At 35.5% G+C, this 24,192-nt stretch overlaps 1 protein-coding gene across 1 annotated transcript in view; it reads right to left on the bottom strand.

Annotated features, from left to right (window-relative positions):
* Positions 1–380: 380 nt before the first annotated feature.
* LOC126922501 (uncharacterized) overlaps positions 381–24,192 on the bottom strand; it is a 30,979-nt gene continuing 7,167 nt past the window's right edge. Inside the window, exons 2-12 of the mRNA XM_050735088.1 lie at positions 11,703–11,808; positions 11,357–11,582; positions 10,373–10,861; positions 8,046–8,958; positions 7,373–7,486; positions 6,135–6,533; positions 5,220–5,566; positions 4,602–5,117; positions 4,062–4,174; positions 3,759–3,966; positions 381–3,665 (exon numbers count right to left, since the gene is read on the bottom strand). Coding sequence (XP_050591045.1) covers positions 3,101–3,665; positions 3,759–3,966; positions 4,062–4,174; positions 4,602–5,117; positions 5,220–5,566; positions 6,135–6,533; positions 7,373–7,486; positions 8,046–8,958; positions 10,373–10,861; positions 11,357–11,582; positions 11,703–11,808 — 3,996 coding nt within the window. The 3' untranslated portion in view covers positions 381–3,100. The remainder of the gene's footprint in view (positions 3,666–3,758; positions 3,967–4,061; positions 4,175–4,601; positions 5,118–5,219; positions 5,567–6,134; positions 6,534–7,372; positions 7,487–8,045; positions 8,959–10,372; positions 10,862–11,356; positions 11,583–11,702; positions 11,809–24,192) is intronic.

Here is a 24,192-nt window from a genome sequence, read left to right as displayed (position 1 = left end):
TTTTTCTGACATAGCCAAACACCCTGTATATTATTCAATATTTATTTAACGATTATTTATTTAACTTTAAGATAACGAAATTAAGTAATTCATCGAAATTTTTTTGTCATTTTTTCTTCAAACATATATTTTATTGCTAGTATTACCGACAGCAATTACGTTCTTGTACAGAACGTATAATTAGATATTAAATATTAGCTAAATTCTTGAATTATCTTATCTGAGAGAGAGGGTGTGGGGGGGGGGGAGTCGAAATAACACAAAAGAAATAAACACCAAAATAGAGAATCGAATCGATTTCGCTGATCGAATCTCATGGATTTTACGAATTGTTTTAGGACGCTCAGGAATATATGGGTAAAAAAATAGAAATTGTAAAATCGTTTTCTATATAATTTAATTCAAGAAGGCATAATAAATATTTTCTCAAGGAATAACAGCATCTGTACAGAATAGTACTTTCATCATTTGCAACAAATATAAAATTACAACTATACAATTCGAGAATAAATAACATCGTGATAATTTTATTATAGTAAACAATTTCTCTCGTGTAAAGCTATTTAGGAAGGATTGCACTTTCCAAACCCGAGGCACTTGCTTCGTGTATACGGACTGAAAAGTTTGCAGTTTCTATTTTGTTCTTCTACTATGCTCTATGACGTAGAACAAAAGCCCTGCAACTTCCGTCAAAACGAGCGTCCCGTTATAATATTTATATAATCGTCTAATCTATGCCCGATATAAAAAAAGAGAAAAGAATAAAAGAGAAATTTATCACCACTAAGTACTATGATAAGCGTGTTCGACGTGATGTAACGATGTAACATGCAACGTGATTGATTCTTGTTTCATTTTTCCGTCAACATTTCGACAGTGGCGAAAACTGGATATACGAACGAATAATCAAAAATTTCGTGCGTAGTATAAGAATCTTATGACTCGATGAAATGAACGATACGAAGCAACTAAAAATTGGAATTAGAGTGAAAGATTAAAAATACTTTGTGTGTTGATTTCTTCAGTCATTTCTGGTAACAGAACTCAACTTGATAATATAGCGATGGTTTATAACATTTATGTACTATCGCATGATGCCTGGATTTTAGTCGAATTTAAGCGTTAGGAACATATTCTTTGGATATGTAAGAAAGCAAAAATGCTGTTAAAAAGTGGTCGATATCAAAACTAAAAAATATAGTATGATCCTTCGACTAACTTAAGGTAATCGAAGAACGAGCATGATGACGAACTTTCTAATAAATACAAAAATAAATATAATATTTCATTAATAAAGAAATATCCTACACACCGTAGTGTAACAACGTGTAACAAAGGATAATATCATTTTTGGTCGCACTTTATTAAAATTCAAGCGACCTGTATACGTCTGTGCACGTTAGAATGATCAATAAGATATTCTTAAGAAGATTCGATTAAAATTTCTCTTGAAAATTGCGACGAAGTCTTAGAGAATTCTTATGACATCTCAATGTCAATTGTTTTAAGTTTTTGTTAAAACTTTCGTCTTTCATTTGTCAACCATACGCGTAATCGATCGTATCAATATAATATTAACATATATTTCTAACAATTTGTTTCTACAAGACATTTAATGTTATTGCACCTAAGTAACAGGAAATTTCACCCGTCTCGAGCTACGTCATCTTATAACGCTAATTGCGTTAAACACTAAAATAAATTGCTTCGACAAGATGAAGCACGCGGTCAGAGGAATTCAATATATGTTATATATATATATGAAATATATTTTACAAAAAATGAAGTCTCGATCAAAATATCTTGGCTTAAATCAATAAATAGTTTTACTAATTGTAATACCATATATAATAATAGTAACTATTCCACTTGCTTTCCTAGCGAGGATCGAGTGTTATTCATAGTATCAAGTAATTATACTGCAGTCACTTTTCTCGACTCAAATCGACGAATATATTGCATAAAAGATAGGTCAAAAAATATATATGTATACTTGGAACGCAAAGGGACATACCGGACCCTTTTTCTTTCCGGTTCGTTTTCTTCTTCTAATTTCATATTATTCTTTTCTCGAACGTATTCGCATAAAGAAGAAAAAATACGTTTTTATTTTTATATAAATGTCATGGTTGCATGCGTGAACGCTTAATGTTCCATCGTGTAAAATATTGCTCTGGTTTTCTTCGATTTTGTCCTCCAAAAATGCGCCAACTTCGTCATGAAGTATTTAAACATCGACACGATTGCTTGGAAAGATATGCAGTCTGTTTCGAAGGAAATCGTACAAAGTCCTACATATCTCGAGTATCGAGAATGTTTGGACAGGAAAATGCTGCTTACGAAACACTTTACATAAATACGATACTGTATCCGTTTATCTGTCGCTCTCCTTTCGATTATCGTTAAATACAACGTATCTAACCGAAGCAGCCTATCGCTTTTTTCGTTTATTTCTTACTCGGCGCGAAAACAATGGAAATTTCTACTTTCAATAATGAAATACTCCGTTCGATATTATATTCGATTATTAATATTTACTGTGGAAGCAAATAGAGATATTCTAGGAGCTTACTTTCAATTTTTTACGAATATATGTGGGAATACAGGTAACCATGTTTCGATCTTTTCAGAAATCCTCGACATTGTCGCGTTAACTGTTCGGTAACTTAATTTTTCTATTACATCAGTCTCAAATGTAGATTGAACGAAAATAGTTGTCTACCAAAAGATCATACCGGTATTTTCGCTCGCTCCAACTGATCGTTTCTCGTCTTCGTAACTGGAACCTACGGTAAATTTCATACACCATAACTAAATCGGCAGGATTTTAATCTCCAGTGAATCAAACGACCTATATACAATTGGGCATCTCTTCGACTCTAAAATAAGGTTCGAATAAACCACACATTCACCATCGCGAAAAGCATACTGTTCGTTCGGAAGCACACGCCTGTTTCGATTCAAACAACAATAGCCACGAACCGATTTACACGCTCGTTTTCCTATATGATATCTTCGCATATTTTCCGAGTACGCCCTCGGCGCGCCTATAGAAGTGCATCATCGATTTCTGTCGTGAAATCGCGTGCTTCCTTTCCTGTCAAAGAATCGACACGTGCTCCAATTTCCTATTCTCTGACAGCATATCTACCCTCTCCTTCGCTTGAACATTGCCGCCGTTTTTATGATCGAGATTGTTCGACATTCCTGGCTGTATGTTGACGTACCTGTGCGCCGGTTCGTCCTTTCGTTTGAAATTTTGTAAAATCATCGGCGGACCCGACGAAGTCTCGTCGGAATTCGATAACAGAGGCCTGCTACTCTCTACATCGGAAAGTCCAGTGCTTAATAACGAGTCTTGATTTAGTTTGTCGTCGTGACCACTGATGTCCAACAAAGGCGGGCTGGATATAGCCACGGGAGTGGATGTCGACGTGGATGATCGAGTCGTAAAGGTTTCAGGTGGCCAGGACAACGAAAACTTTCTGATGTTCTCGTTTAACTGTATCTCTAGTTGTCCAGTGTGCTCGATTTGCACGCTGGCCAAAGGAACGTCTAAACACGGCGATAGAATTCGGGGATTCGTTGCTAAAAAGTCGACGATCTCTGGAGCTGTTGGCCTCTTTGTGTGGTCCGTTCTCCAGCAAGAGTACATCAAATTTTCTCTGTGAAATAGGAAAATAGTGCGAATGTTTAATTATTAAAATTCGATAAAGGCTGAGTATGGTGCGACTAAAGAATGAATAGATTGATCTTACAATTGTAATTTGACTCCTTTCGGAACTCTCAACGAGTTCCCATTCTTGACGTGAGTGAGTACCTCGTTGTTGCTCATCCCTTGGAAGGGGAAGCTACCAAACGTGATGATTTCATAAAGAAGGACGCCATAGGACCAAACGTCCGAAGATGGAGTGAAGATTCCAAGGCCCAGGGACTCTGGTGCCATCCATCTTACTGGCAGCATGCCTAAAACGAGAATCGTTCGTTTGTTAATCAGCATTCGCGAAATCGAAGCCAGTGAATTTTTCTGGTAGATTATAATAAAATCGATATAGTTATACCTCTTCGATTAAATTTGTAATAGTCGTTCTCGTACATAGGTCTCGTCATACCGAAGTCGCCAAGTTTGACGATGCGTTGAGCATTTACCAGGCAATTACGAGAAGCAATGTCTCTGAAAAAGTAAAATTAATCCGTGACATCAAAGCAAAGATAATTATCGTGTTGATAATTGCACTCTCTGGCAGCCACGATAAATCGAAGTGTCTGCACACGATACACGATCATTACATCTTATTTTCAGCAAGTATGCGTGCGTTGTGAATATAAAATCATTAGTTATTAGTAGCGCGAATTTGAAAAAGATATGCGTTTATATAAGCGAATATTAAAAAAGATAGAATCATATATGAAAGAGGTAATTCTGAAATTTAAAATGATACATCAGAAATGTTTATCGAAAAGAGAGATTTAGAATATTGATACAACAAAGTCGACCGTTTCATATATTACCCAGTTATTAAGACTGTTTACAATTTTTAGTAGATGATGTTTTACTTGTTTTAATCATTTATCTTAGAAAGTTAAAGTTTTCAACGTACCTGTGAACATACTTCAATTGAGCCAAATAACTGAGAGCCCTACCCACGTCCAATGCCATCGCAGTTAGTTTTTTATTAGAAATCTCATCCGAATCTTCGTAATTCTGATCGTTCACGAGGTGTCTTCTGGCGAGAAGATACGTCTTTAGATCGCCATAAAGCATGAACTCCATAACGGTTAAAACCGGCTCGCTCTTAATGCATACGCCCAACAGTTTGATTATGTTCTTATGCTCGAATCTTTTCATTACTTCTACCTCGCTGAGGAAATCTAACTTCTCTTCGGTAGAGCTTCCGAGTTTTAGAGTTTTCACAGCAACGGCCAGCCAACCTTTTTCTGGGAATAACGCCTCACCACCATAAACCGTTCCAAACGCACCCTCGCCCAATTTTCGATTGATAACCACTCTGTCCCGAGGTATCTCCCATTTATCTAAGTCGGACGTGTCCGCGTGAGCAAAGTCTAGACCTAGAGACTGGATGTACTTTTCGTGCAGACGCACTTTCTTTTCGTACCTGTTAAAAAGAAGATTAGGATAAATGTATGTATTAAAATTCACAGTCTAGATTACGTATATTATAATATATTATAATACGTGAAATTTGTTGATTGCTTACTTTCTCTTGATGACAATGAAACCAATGATCACCAGTATCCCCAGTAAACCAAATCCAAGGAAATTGACGATCACAAACGCGACTTCACACGATACGTTCACGAAATCTGCAAAGCCCGCGATGACGCATCGTTGAGGTGGTTCCGAGCCATCATCTGGCATACTATTTGATAACCAAACCAAAGCTGAGACGTTTAAGTCCAATGTACCACCCACGACTTCGTGCTTTGTCTCCGATACGTTAGGATAGAAGTTACCGACCAGATTAGTTTTGTTATTGACGAACTGAACGATGTTGATGACAGAGTATCTCGAAGGACCACCGAAGAATTTGATTCTTCCAGACACCTATACGGCAATTTAATGGTAAACTAATGGTAATAAATTTTCTGATATAATATATGAAGAGAATAATACTTTCGTGATTGAAATATTGCCAGGACATTCTTGTATAGTTATTATTAGTGGAATTCTACGGAAGATATGGATTACCGGCATCTTTTGCATAATAGTAACTGAATTAGTAATACAAGAAAAGACATAATGCAAGGCAATTTTGCAAATTACGCGCCAGTTTATTTTCCCGTTTTGTGTAAAAGAAAATACTGTAAAATTATCACTTTTCAATTCGCTAACATCACTACTCGGTAAATATTTTATTTTCTTTTATTTTCTCTTTAAATCTCTGCTCTCGCCGTTGCAAAATTCTACTTTAGCGTCGCAACGAAAACCTGATAAAGTCGAAAATTAATTTCAGCTGATCCGATTTTAAATGAGACGACGCATGAAAAAGTAGATACTTCCTAAATGCGGGTACTGTTATATTTGAAAGATCGGCAATACGATCGATATACTCTCAACTGTTACAATTATTTACAACTATTTGTTATAAATATTACAATTATTTTCTACGTACCCCATAGAAATCCGTTTCACCGATGATGTCCGTCATCCGATTGATAGTCTGCTCGCTATGAAGGTCAAAAACGTAACTTTGATTTTCGCGGAGAAGCCGATCCATTGCGTAAGCGTACGTCCACATGGCATCGTACGCGAAACCAGCGTAATTCGATGGTGGTTGTTGCTGGTTAAAACAAGACTTCTCGTAATTATCGCGCCACTGGCGCACCGTTATTCCTTCCTGCATAATTTCATTGTCAGGGGCAAAATATGCATGAGAGAGACCAAGATAGCCGTTTATCGCTTTAAACATTTGTGCCGAGGTACAAGGCACTTGTTCTTCGTTCTCCTTATTGAATCGGTCCGTATCGTACCATTCTGGTCGAAGCCAAAGAGGCAGAAACCACACGTAGCCCTTCAATTCCAAAGTATCGAGTTAAAATTATAGAATTGAGATTTTTTTGATGATTCGATCGTTTTCATAGACACTCAGAGGGTGAGATATTGTAGCCTTTGTTTTCTATTTCGATGGTGCCGTAGCTTGCAATAATTTAGACTGTATATTTAGATTGAACAATTTCTAGAAATTTGATATGATTTGATCGTTTTCTCAGACATTCAGAACGAGAATAGAAAAAAACATGGAATTTGGAAATTGTATAAAATGACACGCGTCACGGCCACACAAGTAAAGTAAAAGGTAAAGTTTGTGACTGATAGAAAAGAGCTTAAGAACAGTGACGGAACAACAATTGTATTAGATATAACGTGTCAATTTATTCAAATTGTCATTTTCTATAATCGTCTCTAACGGTAAAATCGTTGTCGTTTTACGATTTACGTTACGATATTTTATGATAGTACAAATTGTTCAATAGGTTGAGCTTGAAATCTGTCTATTTGCTATGCATAGAGATTAACGAGAAACCAATTAGAGATATGAAATACGTGTATGTGTTTAGAATGGCTATTTTTCCTGATTAATTATTATCATAAAGAAATTGTCGAATTTGTGTGTATGTGATTTTGATAAAATTCTTGCGTTAACTTTATGCTACTATTATCAAAACGCTGTTTCAATAAACAAAGTCAGATAGAAGGAACGAAAATACATATCTACAAAACTAACGATAAATGTACGACGAACTATATACTACTTTACAGCATAAAGTGTATACGAAACTGATCGAATGTATACCAAATATTTTAAAATTATGTCAAACAAGTTTTAGTTATGGCTTTTCATAAAATTACCTGGACAGCTGTCATCTCTAATCTGTACGCTTCGCACATTACTTGTCTGGCCACTTGATCATAAACATCGGCGATGATGATCTTTGCCTTCTTCTGCTTCAGATCTTGCAAATACTGCGAAATGATAACATTCTTAATAACTCTATCAAACTTAATTTGTTGCCTATCATATAAGCAGTATACTAATTAATGATTTTTATCTTTAAAAAAACCAAAATCCTCTCCTTGAATATGTCCAGCGAATGATAAGAACTAGATTATAACTTTACTAACATTCAGCCATTAAATTTTTGCTATTCTGTTCATCATTAGCGTAATCGATGCTTATTAAAATTCGTTTTCGATAAGAAAACCAAGGACAAAAGACAAAAAAAATTATCGTCTCAATAAATTTACAAGTATTGCTCAATGTCCTCTAAGGCTAACCTTCTATCTTAATCGTACGAATAGATAATTTTACCCATCATTATCATAATAGCATATGAATATGCATGCACAGTTATTTTCCATTAGTTTTATACGTCTAATCCTTTACCATATACCATATCACTGCGGTTTATTCGTCAAAATGTGTAATTAATTGTGTAAATAATCGAATACTTTATTTTATAGCGATATAGCGACAACCTTCGTGATTGAAGGATTCCAAATTGAAAAAGAAAAGAATGGTTACCTTAGTCATCACAACTGCCTCTCGTTCCCTTGGAAACTTTGCATTCGCCACAAATGCAATTCCATTGTCCCTAAGTATATCTTGCATATAAGATATATACTCCGTATACTTTTGTCCATCCTCCGTCAACGAAGCTACTCTCTTCCAGCCCAGTTTCTTCAATAGTTGCAAATAAACGTGCTTATACTGCTTGTTCTCGCCGATAGTCCGAAAGAAGTAAGGATATTTGGTACGATCGTTAAAGCTCGATCCTTCGGCGCTATAACTGATGATCGCTGTTCTGTAATGCTTCGAAACACCAACCAAAGGTTCGACCGTTTCCGAGCAAGCGGGTCCCAAGACACCAATCAGCTTATCATACTGATTGAGCACTATGTAATCGATGAACGATCTCATTACCATATCCGATTTACATTGACCATCGCTAGCTAACATTTTAAAATCGTAATTTGCGAGGACCGTATTATTCATATTGATCGCTTTCTTCGCCATTCTGGCTGCGATTAATATCGATTTCCCTGAATAGAAAGCTTCGTTCATAGGAAATATCCCACCAACGTATAGAATATTCTTGTCGGCGGTATTCGGCATCCATTCTTTGAGAGTATAGTTCAGATTGTCCTTCAGCCAGTCACACGCGATTTGTTCTTCGTGGACGGTTTCAGAAAAATTATTGTGTCGATAAATCAGATCTTCGTACATTTCCCGTGTGAATTTCGCGTGACTAATCGCTTCGAATGCCAATTTTGCGGCGTACTCGAGTTTACTCCAGACTAGCTTGGTTAACCTGTTGGATTCGTATTTGCATTCGATTTCTAATTTCGTCGTGCCACAACGGCCGAATTCGACAGTGACAAAGTCTCTCTCGTTTGGTACCACGCTGCTTGGCGTCCAATGCAAAAAGACCAGAGATCTGAAAAATGAGAATACGCCTTCTTGTACGCGATCAAATACGAAACAAGACGTAAAATGGAGACGCGTGTTTTTCGAGACGATCAAATAAAAGCAGGACAACGATGTCTGCAACGGTTGGTCGATAATAAAAGAAACGTAAAATGTTTGCGCGTACAACATGTTTTCGGCGTCTGATTCTATTTTGAGGCGACGTTTATTGCGCGACACGGTCATCGAGGAAATAATATTGACCTCGAGTAAACACGAATTTTCGATCAGCCGAGCGTTTCGTTCGACAACGATAACGAAACGGGCTCGATGAAATTTTCCTTGTGTAGGAAATTAAATATACACAAACACCGCATATCGTGAAAGAATTATGGAAATTCAAGGTGCCACAGGTTTTTTTTCCACAATCGTCTTGGCACGAGCAAAAGTAAAAAAAGATATCTTGTACGATAATCGGTTAGATTTTTCGTTCAATAAAGCGTAAAAACGCATTGTACGCATTGTACAAACGAATATGTGTGACTAGTCCGCCTTGGAAGTATTACGCGTTTTTATATATACAATACATACATATATATTCTTGTCTGATAAAGTTTTTAATTTACAGTAAAACCGCAAATAAAAAGCTCGATATCTAACGATCTTGAGGCTAAAAAATTAATCTTCCTCGATTTGTTCATCGTTGTTAATGTTCGTTTAACGTTTAATTCGGGCAAAAGATTAATTCGATATTATTTCGTATTTTTGTTGCAACTTTTCAATAAAACATTTACGAAATTGTATTTATATTATATCTTTTCCTCATCGTTAGTCGTAAAACGCAAAATCTTATGCAAAATACCTGTGTTGTGCTTCGGATACAGTGTTACGCAATGGTCTCAGGTCATCAACGTTATAATAGAAATTAAGTATACTTTTAGAAAATGTTTCTAGGTAGTATTATATGGTAATAAAGATTTGCGTACTACCTCTCTACTATTTCTCACTTATTAACGTTAGAAACGTTACAATAAATAGATCACTGATTCAAGCTAACTCAAGTGTGATAAACCATGTGTGAGATCACTTAAAATGTATGATATCAATTAGAAGGGGAAAGAAAGTTAAAAACGAAGTCAAGCTTTTATAATATCAAAAATAAAATGGCCAAAGATACGGAATTTATTACGTTATTCGGCATTAAAATAGAAATCATTAATAGTAGTAATTATTTGAAATTAGTCTCGAGATAATAACTCATCTATACCTTTAAGGTAATGTCAAATTGAAAATAATATCAAGCACTTTCCAGTCATTCGTAAAAACAAAACGTTTCCGTTCGATAGTCCAAGACTTTTGCGCGACACTGTATCTCCGTAAAAATAAAAGTTCCGACTGGGACCAGCCGCAACGTTCATTCATTGAGAAATGTGCCAAATAAATACCTATCATGCGTTACATTTCGCATAAGCAACAGCTCCTTGGTCAAAGTTTCGGTCACGTATTTCAAGTTCGGCCCTACCCAGGCCACTTTGACGTATAACTTCAACTGGTCGATGTGATCCTTGACAAAGTCAGTAATGTTACCGTAACTGGTCAGTAATAGAGCGCATGGTTTCCCCTGACACCACTCGGGAATGTACAATCCATCTTGACAAAACGATTGCTGGCAGTAGTCAGCCTTGGTGGCTGGATTTATAGTGAAATTTCGAATGTTGTCCAACGTGAACTCGTCCACATCAAAACGTGCGGCTGTTTCACGTTTAGTGAAGATTATCCAACTGTCGCCAGGTCTCGATAACGCAACGGGAACGAACCAACCGAAATGACCCGGCGGAGCAATGGATCCGCATTCCTTCACGTCGAGTGAATTTTGCAACGACATCGTGTCCAGATGTGTCGGAATCCACACCTCCATGTTCACCATTGGAACTCTGTTCGAAGAAATTAATGATTTGTCAATGTCACACTGTTTCTCTTTGAATCTCTCTTGGGATTGGAATTCGAATCTCTTGAAATTTCTTTGTAAAATTATAGTTGCTCATGACAGCATTCGAACACTTATCTCAAATTTTAAACTTTCTCTATATTTATCAGATGACATATGTAGTGACTCTTCGGTTTTCGATCGATGCTTTTGATAATTGCTCTTTGTTCCGACGTTTCATGATCGTTTCAGTTCACTTCTTCAGGGAAGAAACTGTGTCAGCGAAACTGAAGAAGCGATATGGAATCTCCTCGAGGAAGAAATTTTTAGCGAAGTTGAAAGACTATACTGGAATGTTCTCGAAAATTCGAAGCGAAGTGTACCTATCAAAGACACGATGGAAACCCGAAGAATCACAGATATGTCAACTTCTTGAAATTGTAAATAAATCTTTGTTTTAAAGATAAGTATCTATAGTACAAGAGTAAACAGTATATCTTACTGTTCCGGATTATTGAACGTTATATCGCCAGACAATCTATCGAAAGTGTCGTTCGGCATGAACTTGTCTTCCACTTCAAAGATAGACACACCCGAATAGCCAAGTACCTCGGTCAAGAAAATTTTCATGATTATCGTGGCCAACCTGTGGGTGACTCTTTCAGACACTTCGAAGTTAAGATTCAATGGTTGTCCATCCATGTGAATCAATCTCTTTGGATTGACTTCTGTCAAAATAGTAATCCTCTAATTAAATTCTTATAGCGGTTATAAGTCGCGGTTGTGAAGCGCGATCAAGGAGAAAGGGTTCGTAAGTGGTCAGACAAAACGTTTAGGCTAAAATTTACCTTCGCGCGTTACCAAACAACGATTCGAGACGACGATCTTCATGGTGGTCATGAAGACCAACATGGTCAATAGAGATCCAATCCTCAACATTATGATTTTCTTCTCCTGTAACAAACGAATAATCCATTGTTATTTTAAACACTTATACCGAGCTTCGCGAAATTTTATTATTTATTTTACATTCTCTTTTGACGAATTTCTTATGTTTCCTCAACTATCTAGGAAAGATTTCAATTCCACAAAATAATATTTAAAAGATAGAAATAATCAATTATCGGGAAAATTAATTTTATTCACTATGAAACATCCGCTTCTTCGTAATCGTTTTATTTTTGTAGAAGTTCGATGTTGTACAAGACCGTCTTTCCGTAATATGACTAACAATTATGCCAATGGCAGTGTATCACCTCCCAAATTAATCACGAAGATAAAGAAGCGACATAAATATAAATAAATATAAGTATAACCAAATATTCGAAGACTTCCTGACGCCTAAAGCTTTTACGAAACGTACCATCGACACATACGTACGTGTACATACATATATTAAAGACAAATCACGTTAATACAAAAGTCTCTCTAGCTAAATTATCGATGATTCTTGAGTAAGTATAGTGACGTTTCTCGCTGTCCGGTTACCAAAAAGAGTCACCGACTATGGACTTTCCGAACATTCAAATCATCGTGCCGAGGTCTTTATCGAGCTCTCAGCCCAGCCATAAATACGTCGCAGAATTTTATGTATTTCTGTTTCTATGAACATAACTAAAGAAATGTAATTTGAATAAAAATTTGTTTCATTTATCAAATGTTACAGTAAATACTCTACTCTGGATATTTTATGTACTTTTGCATATTATATGCAAGGTGTGCGTTTTTGCGTCATAAATGCATAAAAATCCGCAATCTAGTCATAAATTATAGTAAGACTAAATATCAGTGAGCTGTCTGCCGTCGCATCGTCTCGGAAATGCGACACCGCTAACATATTCCATTCAAATCACGTATATTTGATATTAAGAAATGTAATCGAAGTCAACTTGAAGCCATAAATGTGCATTTCCATAACCAAAAAATACACATATACATGTATACATGTAATAGAATTGTGTTGATTTTTCGGTTTTGTACATGAATATTTATTAATACATTGCACATATATGTTTAAATATAACAAAATAAATTAACTGTTCTAGTCAAACTTAAGTAGGACAACGACAAAAGCATCTGCCATACCAAGGTAGATAAGAATTTGACAAAGTATGACGCGCATTCCGCGATTCAATGGACGTTCTCTAGTAGGATATAATAAGATTCAGACTGAGTCTCGTAGGTTACAGTCCAGTTAACAATGCAACGGCTTGAGTATAAATAGCAACGACGTACAGTGGCAGTGATCCTACGTCAACCGAGGAACACACTCCCGTTCATAAGTATTAAGCCACCTGCTGACTTCATGTTGTGTCAATTCATCTAACGTATCACAGCAACATTTAACCTATCGGAATTCTGTATTCATGCAAAGTTACGACGTTTCATGTACATAGGAAAAATTTGCTAAAGATGTTTGCAAGGCTTAATATAGCAAGTTGTAATAATTAAAATACATTGGCTTCTCTTCCACGGTTTTTCAAATCCTATCGAATAATAATACGAATGCTGAAATTGATGAAAATAGTGATCGAAAGACACGACACATATAAGAAAAGATTCAATTTAATACTAAATTTACGAGCTCGTCGTTGTAATATCGTCTAACGTGTCAGACAAAATATTAATTCTTGGAGGTTTTGATCATTTCCTAATACTTCTTCGAGTTACTTAAATAGTCGAATGTTCATATGTAGAATTGAATCATCGCGATTAATTATAATATTGAATACGAATAGGAAATTTTAGTGGACTCTGCTTATAACAAACTTTATAGTTCACTTTACAGAAATTATTAACTTTTGCGTGTATAATCTGGAAGATAAGCGTCCTTCGCTATTAGAAACCAAATCGTATAATTATGAAGTTTCGTCTCTTCGGACTCTTTCGTGACCGCGTTTGTTTACAATAATGAGCTTAGCAGAAACGCGCGCGTCGTGTTGCCAAGACATCGACGAAGGTGACAAGAAGCAATGATCGCCACGTGCTATTCTTAGCCATCGCTCGGGCGCTTTGACTTTTCAACTCGTGGGCGAATGAACTGCGCCGTTTCTTCTTCTTCTGATCGTCACACGCCATTCTTGATTTCCACCTCGGTCACTTTTATTTTCGATTCGAACTTCTTCGAAGAACTAGGTCGACTGCATAGCTTTCCGTGGAAAATCATGTTTCCGTGGAAAATCATGTTTCCGTGACTAACTTGTTGTTCAAACGATACACATATATCGTTGAAACTGTTCGGTGAAATGTAACTGTTCTTGGAACACAATGAGTTATAGCTCCGTTAAAGTATTGATCATTGATCGTTAATTATTGATTGATTTGTGTATTGAGTAAGCGCAGGTTTGATTCGACGGAATTCGTCGTCGTCTTTAAGATATCAACGATCGTGGATCTATCAGATTGGTTCGTAGATATCTGAAAGATTCTTTTCTTCTGTACAATTCTTTTGGTGTACAATTTATTTATCGGTGACACTTTTAATGTATCGTAATGTAAATTGATATGCAATTATTATACTTGCTTTCATATTTGTTAACGCTATCGTCAGTTATGTATGTTCTAAAGACAAGAATTTGAAACATTTACTGTAGGATTTTTTTTTGTATTTTATGTGGAATTCTTGGCATTTTCCCAATCTTTCTTTTATAGATTATTCTTCAATTGCCTTTGGACTTTTATTCGACAGTTTCCTCAGCCAAATATGTTCTCTTACAAGATCAACATTTAGATCTCTGTATAGCAAATAGGATAATTTTATCTGAATAGATTGGTTGTTTCTTAAATACACTACTGAACCATCGGTTCTACTGCCACATTTAGTATAGTCAAACCGGCTAGCAACGGGAACGATCAACACTTTAAATATGGAAAGAAGGCTAAAAAGGAAACACCCAGCAGACCTCACAAAGAATATAACCTAGCAAATGCGAGGATGGTACCCCGCTGGGGATAATCACCCACATCGTTAAAAAATTCATCCTAATGCCCAAGTGGATAAATTGAGAATGTAAAGAAATAAATAAAAAAAAAAAAAACATTTAGCATAATATTGTAAAAAATTACCATATATAGAACTTTGTCGCATATTACATTCCAAGTCACTCGTTTTCTCATATATGTATAAATAAACGTTGTACATAAGAAGAACACATCGATTTTTACATAGAATTAGAACGAAACTTTATAAAAAGCTTTATAACAGCTTCTCTCTTTACAACTAATTAAATTAAGATCACTTCAAACGACGATTTTATCAAAATATTAAAAAGTATAATTAGATTAAGGATAAGATCTATCTGAAGCGGATAAGAGTGAATTAAATACACGAGTCTTTAAGACTGGGCACATGCTTCGACAAATTAGAAGAAGTAGGAATTTTTCAGCGACTCTTGGCTGACGTTAGTCTTTGCAAATTGTTAGTACAATATTTAAATATTCAATGTGTCGTAGTACAGTCAATTTACGAGCAAGGACGACGTTGGTTCTTTTACTTTGTGCATCATGCAACTACTGTTTCATCCAGATAATCAAATGATTCGCGTGGTGAAAAACGAATGCGTATTTGTTGAAATAGGCAAATTCGTCAATGGCCTAAACGCTTACGGTGTTCATGCAAATTATATTTATATTCGTTAACTTTTTTCGAAAATCGCTCGACCATAAGCCAACTATAGAAAACAAATGTACGAAATGTTTGATCGACAAAGGAATATTGGCAAATCTTTCTTCGATATCGTTCATTAGATTAATCAATAAAATACTCGAGATTAAATATCCGTACGTGATTGTAAAAATAATTCGTATTCGTTTGTATAACCTACACGACTCAGTGAATAATCCTCGTAAATCTTAGAATCGATAAATCAAGCTGGATCATGTTTACTATTAATTACATGAATAATTTGCAATATGCTTCTGGTTTCTTTTATTGCATAGAAGCAATTCACGTACAATACTAATTGCACACATCTACCGATCTACGATAATAAATCATATGCAACTACATCGAGTATTTCTGTCCTTCTATCCTAGTTTTAACTGCGTACGTTTATCGATTTTCAGTTATTATTAGTAAACGAGACCCTGAATTGTGCGTGACGTAAAACAATTTCACCTTGTTCAGAGAAACCTGAGAACCCCACAATAGTGCGAGCTGCTATTAATTGACAAAAGGCAATCAAAAAATAAAACCTCAGGGACAAGATGAATGCATTTAGTATCAGCTAAAACAAAATATCGAGCTTTCCATTTACATCTTTAATAATTTATGCTGTACTTCTTCGCAGAAATCTTTTAGAAATTATGATTCAGGACTCCCAACGATACTATGCTAATCGGTCGAGTGACATCATTATTCAAATTTTCTGTAATTTACCCTAAAAATAAAAGTATTATCCTTTTTTGTTGAAATCTGGAAATTATAATTCAACACATCCAACGATTCGTTTTAATAAATAATCGAGGAACGTCATCATTTATATTTCGAGTAATTTGCATTCAAAACTAGTTCCTTCCGAAATCCCAACAATTCGCTAGGCTATTCTAGTATATCGAATATTGTAAAAATTTATATTTCCTGTAAATTATTCCAAGAACTAAAACAGTACCATGCTTCTTTATCGAGATTCCATGACAATTATCCTTCACGATACTCGGCGATTGGCTATGTTATCCATAATTGATCAATTGATACCATACAAAATTTGCATTTCATGTAATTTAATTCAAAAACGAAAGTAGTTAATATACTTCTTCATTGAAATGAGAAGAATTTTGAAAATGAGAAGAATTTTGAAAAAATTTGAAAATGAAGATTCACAACATCCAAATATTCTCTGCATCGATCAACCAAGTGCACCACTATATTTATTTCGTGCACGCATTTACTATATCTAATTTAGAATGATTTGCTTCAAAACGAAATTAGTATACCTTTTTATCAAAATATCTTGGAAATTATAATTCAAGATATAATTAACTCTATTAGTCGATTATATACATTTTTCATAATTTATTTCAGAAACAAAAGTAGTATTAAAGTTTTTAAAAAAGTAGTAGTAAAGATTCGCTATACTGCACTATACGTGCCATCATTTACATGGCGAGGTAACATGCACTAGAAATGAAAATAGTATACATGCTTCTTTGGAGATTACGATTTAGCACGTTCAATTATTTGCCACGTTAGTCACTAGAATTTCACCATCCAGAATAACTTATACACCCTCGATAACTGGGCTGAATCACGTATATATGTACTTGACAACGATACCACAATTTATCGGAACTAGCGCAGATATTTTCATCATCGTTACGTCACTCTTGTAGCCTATTATGAAGCAATGAAGAAGGAAAATACCAGTGTATCGACGCGGTATTTCCAAGTGGGCGATAAATGACGCAGGAGACGACGTTTCGCACGTAGCGAACCTTGCCCGCAATTTACTGCCATGGGAGAATTAATCCAAACCCGATCTATGACCCGATCGATGAATAAAACATTATGAGAGACTAATCGAACGATAGAAATAATTCTTTTCTTTAATAATTAATTTCTTTATATTTTGCCCCGTCAACTAACCCTCTTGTTCGTCGTATTCTCGATGCGTGATATAGCGTAAAACAGCTGAAACGAGTAAGCCACTCGGATACGTACGTAGTATCGTCTATGTTCCACGACTCGTGATATATATCGAAGGTAAACATAATAACATTTGCTCTAGATTTTCCCATTAAAACGAACGCGTAGGAATAAAAGGCAAACGAACTCCGTTTGGTTGCGGAATTGAATACTTGGACGAGACTCGAGAAGAATTGATATCATTGATAATATTATATAGAATTGATAATATTTGTATTACAAGGTGGCGACTGTAATGAATGATTTTGACTCGATTGACTGTATGTTACCCTGTCATTGACTGTCTTTAACTTGGCGACTGCGCTGACTTGACTTCTGACTCCTTCTGTTCCTCGAACTGGTTTTAACTGTCACTGATGAGCTTTGACTGTTACTCGAATGCTACTGTGGAACAAGTGAAGTTCGTTCTCGTGTTATCACGGAGGAAAGCTCGGTGTAGTTGTGCCTTTTGAATTAAGAACACGGATTCGTTGTTCACACTTTTTTTGAGGATACCGATCCACGATGCCCATTGGTTATAACCAAAGTTAATGAATGAAGATAGGAGGAAGAAGCCTCCTACCAACGTGGCTCATGGGTGTCCTTGTTCATGGGGAACACCAGCTTTCCCGTTAGGTAAATACTCGCTTTTCCCGTTAGATAACTACCCGTTTTCTCCGTGATTTTTAAGAACGAATAATAAACCTAAGAACTGTCCTGAGAACCAGCCATAAACCGATTATACTTGCAGGAATAAAGATCTCGTTAAAAAGATTCTGTTTGTGGTCGTTCCTTAGGTTTGTTAAGGGTCTGTATAACGGTACGTGGGCCTATGAGGTATAGACGCAGATAATGAAGGACGTCGCACGGAAATTAAGCATTTTGTCTTAGAAAAGATGAATACCGCTTTACTTTTTACCAACTTTGTAGCGTTCAAAGGCCATTAAATTTTGAGACGTAATAATAGTAGAATCTCGCAATTCGATATTAAGAGAAACGTCGCATAGACAAGACAATCGTATATTTCAATTTTGGAGTTGTAAATTGCGACTCATTTACTCCTACAGTAAAATCTCGAATAAAAAAAGAAGATTCTTTGACGCCACTGGTCGTGCGAGGATACGTAAATACGTACGCAAATAAATAGATAAATGCGTTCATTAAGATTAGTATACAACCGCGCGATATGTAGAGTTAATTGAACGTACGGAAGAGGGAACGAAAGGAGAAAAAAGATGAAAACAGCATTTCACTCTTCTTCGTGCTTCGTTATAAATCGACGAAAAATACGAAAGATAAAAGCCGAGCGAAAAGAGGAAAATATTAAATGAGATTGTTTTCGATAACCATGAATTTCTCGAGCTCTAAAAACAACTCCAACAAATAGCGGAACTTTTAACGTACATCCGTGTCATCGAGACTCGCGCATTTTACGAGTTTAACTTCCCAGAAACGTCGTGCGCGTCACCCCTAGTATTGTATCAAGAAACATCAACTGAAAAACTGTTATAACGCAATAAATCACGCTGAATGTTTATCGCGGAGCTGAGAAATTTCACGGAAAGCCTCGAGAAACGGGGGGAGGGGGGATTCTGAACTGTTGACCTTCTACTTTTTGATGGTGCGACGTCAACAATCGACTAGAGCGTTCGTTTAGCCTTGTTGCCACGCTGATAATATAGAAAAGCACATCCATGTAAAAAAGAAACACCAATGCATGCGAATGAATTCACAGGTGGCTAACATATATGTTGGACCGAACATGATCTCATTGTTTGACAAATTTCGGTTTGATAGGCAAAGCAAAATTGAAACGATGACCGGTTCCTATAGTAGATCTGGTGAATAAATCAGTCCAGACCCCTTCGTTTTTGTTCTTTTTTTTATAGAAATCCTTTTGGAAATATAAATTCTTTGACGTGATATATTATTATATTATATTATATTATATTATATTATATATTTATACATATATGTAAAATAATATGTGATATTAAAAATATTCTTGATCGATTGTCGTTACTATTACAATATGGAAATTGTATCTAGCAAGGAAAGTGATTAAATTTTTCTTTATAACATAATCCCCGAAAGAGAAATTAAATTACAAATAGCATATTTAACTTAATAAAAATAGTTATTAAGCCTGGCTTCAGGGATATCGTATTACAGTTACAATTGGGAAATTAATAGTAATTTAATTTAAAATTGAAGTGTCTTGGATTTAGTTAACACGTAAATCATGTTGTTATTCCTTTTAGCGACGAGAAACATCTCTAGCAATGAAACGTAATGTTTTTCATTTACTTTATGAATATTGAGTGACTTCTCTTTATACGTATGTACATCATCTGCAACTTTCATTGAATTTTCTCAAGAACGTAATACATTATTCATTAACGTCTCCTCACGTTATTTTGCCAATTATGATTTTTAAATTGAATGAAATCGCTGTATCATTGATATAAGACATATATTTAGTTAGACAAAATACACGATGCACCTTGTTCTTCAAAAAATATCATCATCATAACTCTGTCAATTACGTTGATTGTTCAGGAAATTTAGTCAACTTAATTAAGATCGGTATATCTATTAAAAATCCCCCCAAAATGGTATAATTCGATAATTTCGTCGGCGTTTTAACGTGTTACACACGCAATATTTTAACACTTCATAAAAACAAGAACACGAATACATCTACGTTCTAAATGAATTGTATCCCAGTTTCTTTTAGAAATAGAAAATTGACAAATTCTATTTAAGATTAAAAATCCCTCTTGATAGAATAGAAGAGTGAAACCGTAGAATAAACGTAGAATATAAATCGTAGAAACATATAAATATATCTGTTATATTTTCTATCTAGCGCAGCCAGAAGTGCTATCATTTGTATATTGAACCAAAATAATCATTCTTCTGCATTTTATCTGCCCAGCCTACGAAATTTAAAGACGTACATATGTACTTCAACGAAAAACAGAAGTTTCAAAAGCTACTGCGGAAACTAATCGCGCAATGACGTCATTCATCAAATACCGTGTATGGAATCAGTTGAACGGTTTGATAAAGAGACGCGGGAGGCCAAGGGAGAGGAAAGTGAAAACAAGACAACCTTCTTATCAATGTTTTTCCTAACGGAAATGCAACGCCTCGCTCGTATTTATTACAACTGATAAACAACGTGAGCAATTAATATACGCGATGACGCAATTATTTTCGTACATCAACATTCTCGTCACAAATGCGATTCTGATTGTGAGTAGCTGCCGAACGTTTCTATCGGGGGTATTGTCGAAAGCGTTTTTGGAGAACCGCTCCGATCTTTGCTGTTGACGCTCACTGATATTGACATGGACACGATGACACGATAATGGCAATCTCTTCTATGAAAACAAGCGTCTGTCGATTCAATTGCTAATCCTATTACCGAGTCATCGATGCGAATTGGCATGCGTCACGGTTAGTGATTGCGCGTTATTCGCATGATGAACTATGGAAATCATAGAATGGCCTTTCCAGATGGATCGTTGTCGTTCGTCGGAATCTACTTGAAATATTTTACCAGCCTCGGGACTCAAGCTACGCAAATTTCTATCTCTGCGTCTAGTCAAGTATAATAAATAATAATTAATCAGCGAGCAGATAGACGGATGACTTGCTCTCGTCGTCGAGGGAGGCCGTTAGCGAGAAGTAGTTTCCCGCCCCGGGAAAGCCCCTCGAGGGCCTGCTGCAAATTTAACGATGAATGATATTGGGATCATCGAATCCGCAACACATGGCCCCTTTTAGTACGTTTAATACCTTTTAGTAATAAACACATTGAGGTTCTTCCAGCGACAGGTCAAATTTCTCTTACGTACGGATAAATGGAACAAGCTTCTTAAAAAAAAAGTTAGAGATTCAATGACAAAATCTCATAGAACATAACAGATGGCATAAGTGTCAAAGCAGATGTGAAGGAAGAAGAGTTACGAAATATCAATAAAACGACATCATATATTGTACGTATCTACTATTATATAAGAAGAAAGCTTTCCTCGAGCACTATTTAATTTACATAATTTTGCAATGATTAATCAGATAATAAATTAACCAACGAATACATGAATATATATTAAGAAGAATCAATTCTTTACTGTCAAGTGGATTTTTTTTCAAGTAACAATTAAATACAATCAAGATCGAAAACCGTATGACGATCGATAGGATCGAAGAGTAACAAGCGTTTTATAATCTACTTACGATCAATGAACGAAGGGAAGTCAACGAACCGGATACAGTTTACCATTATCGAGCAACAATACCTCATAAGATCAAACTCATGTACGCTGTTAAAATTCGTCGTAATGACACGTAATTATTCCTAAATGCATAATACTTGCACATGTGCGTATTTTCGTGTTATATAGATAAACATTTAATCATATCCATGAAAGTACGCACGAAACAACTCCACCATCGTTGTTACTTGCCGTTGATTGACGTCATAATGACACTTGTTTGCTTTAACAGCCCGGTATAAGTACGTGTATGTGTACGCTAATCGATAACGATAAATAGCGGCACGGGCTGCTAAAATAGTCCCGGCGATTTCTCAATGAAGAGAGGCAATGGGCACATGTTTGATCGATGATCGGCCACACGTATGTACATAATGTAGGGACTATAATTGGGAGAGGAACCAGATAAGTATTTCTCAGACCATCTGTCAAATGCGCGATGTGTTGCCTTTGTTGGTGCGTCTGTAATCGACAGCTAATTTTATATTATACTTCTTCAAAATTTTTGTGAACTTCGGACCATATTTTTACAAGCTTCTTGCGAATTTTTAAACTATACTTTTAGGAATATCTCTGCGAGTTTCATATTACGTCATTTTTAGAAAATTTTGGTATTTTAATTTCCGATGGCAATATGAAATAATTTGCTTGCGCAATTGCGAGAATTACATATTGTCACTCTATTGCTTGAAGAGATATATATTTATGCAAGAGATAAATTATAATCCTAATCATATCACGGAGAGAAGCCGATTTAACAAAACAACGTAACTTCAATGAAAATTATCGTACAGCAAAAAGGAAAGATAGACGACGATCCGATATTTTATTTACTTATTTCCACAGCTGTTTAGAAAGATATTATTACATGTTATCATAACAATTATACGTTCTAAAAAAGATAGTTCGCTGAACGAATTGTGATATTCAGTATGTACGTACTTTTAAAATATTTAAGCAAAGAAAAATGTTGTTTAAGTTCCATCTCTCCTATGATTAGCCTACTTACATAGATATCTCATAAATCCATTACGTTTCTATCACTAAACTTGCGTTCTGTCAATTACAACTGACCCGATCTACGTCAATCGATTCGACCCAGAACCCGATACCGGTACCAGTAAATACACGCGCGCACAAATTTGCTTAGTCAGTTTTCGACTAAACGACACGAGAACACTGTCAATAATCCCGGCATTTCTCGCGATCACGCGCTACCAGCTCTCCTATCCTCTCTACGCGAGAACGCGACGTCGAATGGCCAAGGTTAAGACCGATAAATCGATTCGACTCCGACAGGCGACACAAAGTCAAGTAAACGGCCGGCTTTTTATTCACAGACGGTGATAATGACGAAGGTCTGTTACTGAAATCACCTGGGAGGTGAAGCGCCAATTTGGATTGTGAAAATCACAGTGCAATTCGTTAATTTAAAAACCGAGGAGCAGGGGAAGAGAGAAAGTTATGGTTATAAGAAAGTTAGGGTTATTGTTTTAGTATTGGAACTAGGAGAACGATCAAAATGGTCAATTTGTAATTTTTCTATAGAAATTTTAGAGATTTACAATGAGGAGTATCTTGTTTAATAAAGCTTGAGTTTAATAAAATTATTATTTAATATTAGAATTAGCAAGGGTCTTCTATGATATTTTGCAAAGTATAGATAAGGATGCAAACATTATCTATATATATGCGTATGTAGATAAACATTTTAAAAGTACTTTAACGTTTCTTTGTTCGAATGTAATAAATAAGAACTCAATTTATGCGAAAACGTTCACATTCAATTTCTGTTTCTCATTGATTTTTTAGGATAGTAGTTGCCTGAATTTTTTGGATTTTCATCTTTCTCCAATATTATTTCATGTTCCAATTCTAATCGCAAAAATATGAAAAATTTGAAATAATACTAGGTTCTTACCGTAAATGAAAAGCGAATATTTATATTTTTATGATAACGATCCCTTAACATAACTAATGTTCGATTTAATTGCCTGATAGTACATATCCATTTCAATGATAATAACCAGGAATATCGTGCACATATTTAACGTGTGTTCCTTAAAAAATTGACAGCCAGTGTTTACAATTTGTTTATAACGTTTGTAATTCATATTGTGTAACTGAACGTTCGATATTATGCCAATTGGAATTATTTCAAACTTCTTACATTCCCATATGTTTAATATTTTTTTAATATTCAACGAAATATTATTCTTATCTAAAAGCAACAGTTCAAGCTAAAAAAGGGTTAATTTCCGCGAATGTGGAAAGATCTAAAAAAAGGACTTATACGTATTATATTATATATATTATATATATTACATATATTTCATTTCCTAGATTTGATTTAGGAAATTCTAGTAGATACAGAGTTGCTCATGTACTCGTAGACCAATTAACCTTGTCCTCTTCCGTGAATCTGAAAAGACC

The sequence above is a fragment of the Bombus affinis genome, chromosome 12 (genome assembly GCF_024516045.1).
Source record: "Bombus affinis isolate iyBomAffi1 chromosome 12, iyBomAffi1.2, whole genome shotgun sequence".
In the NCBI taxonomy this organism is placed as follows: Eukaryota; Metazoa; Arthropoda; class Insecta; order Hymenoptera; family Apidae; genus Bombus; species Bombus affinis.
Note: the sequence above shows the minus strand (reverse complement) of the source record. Positions and strands in the feature narration are given on the sequence as shown.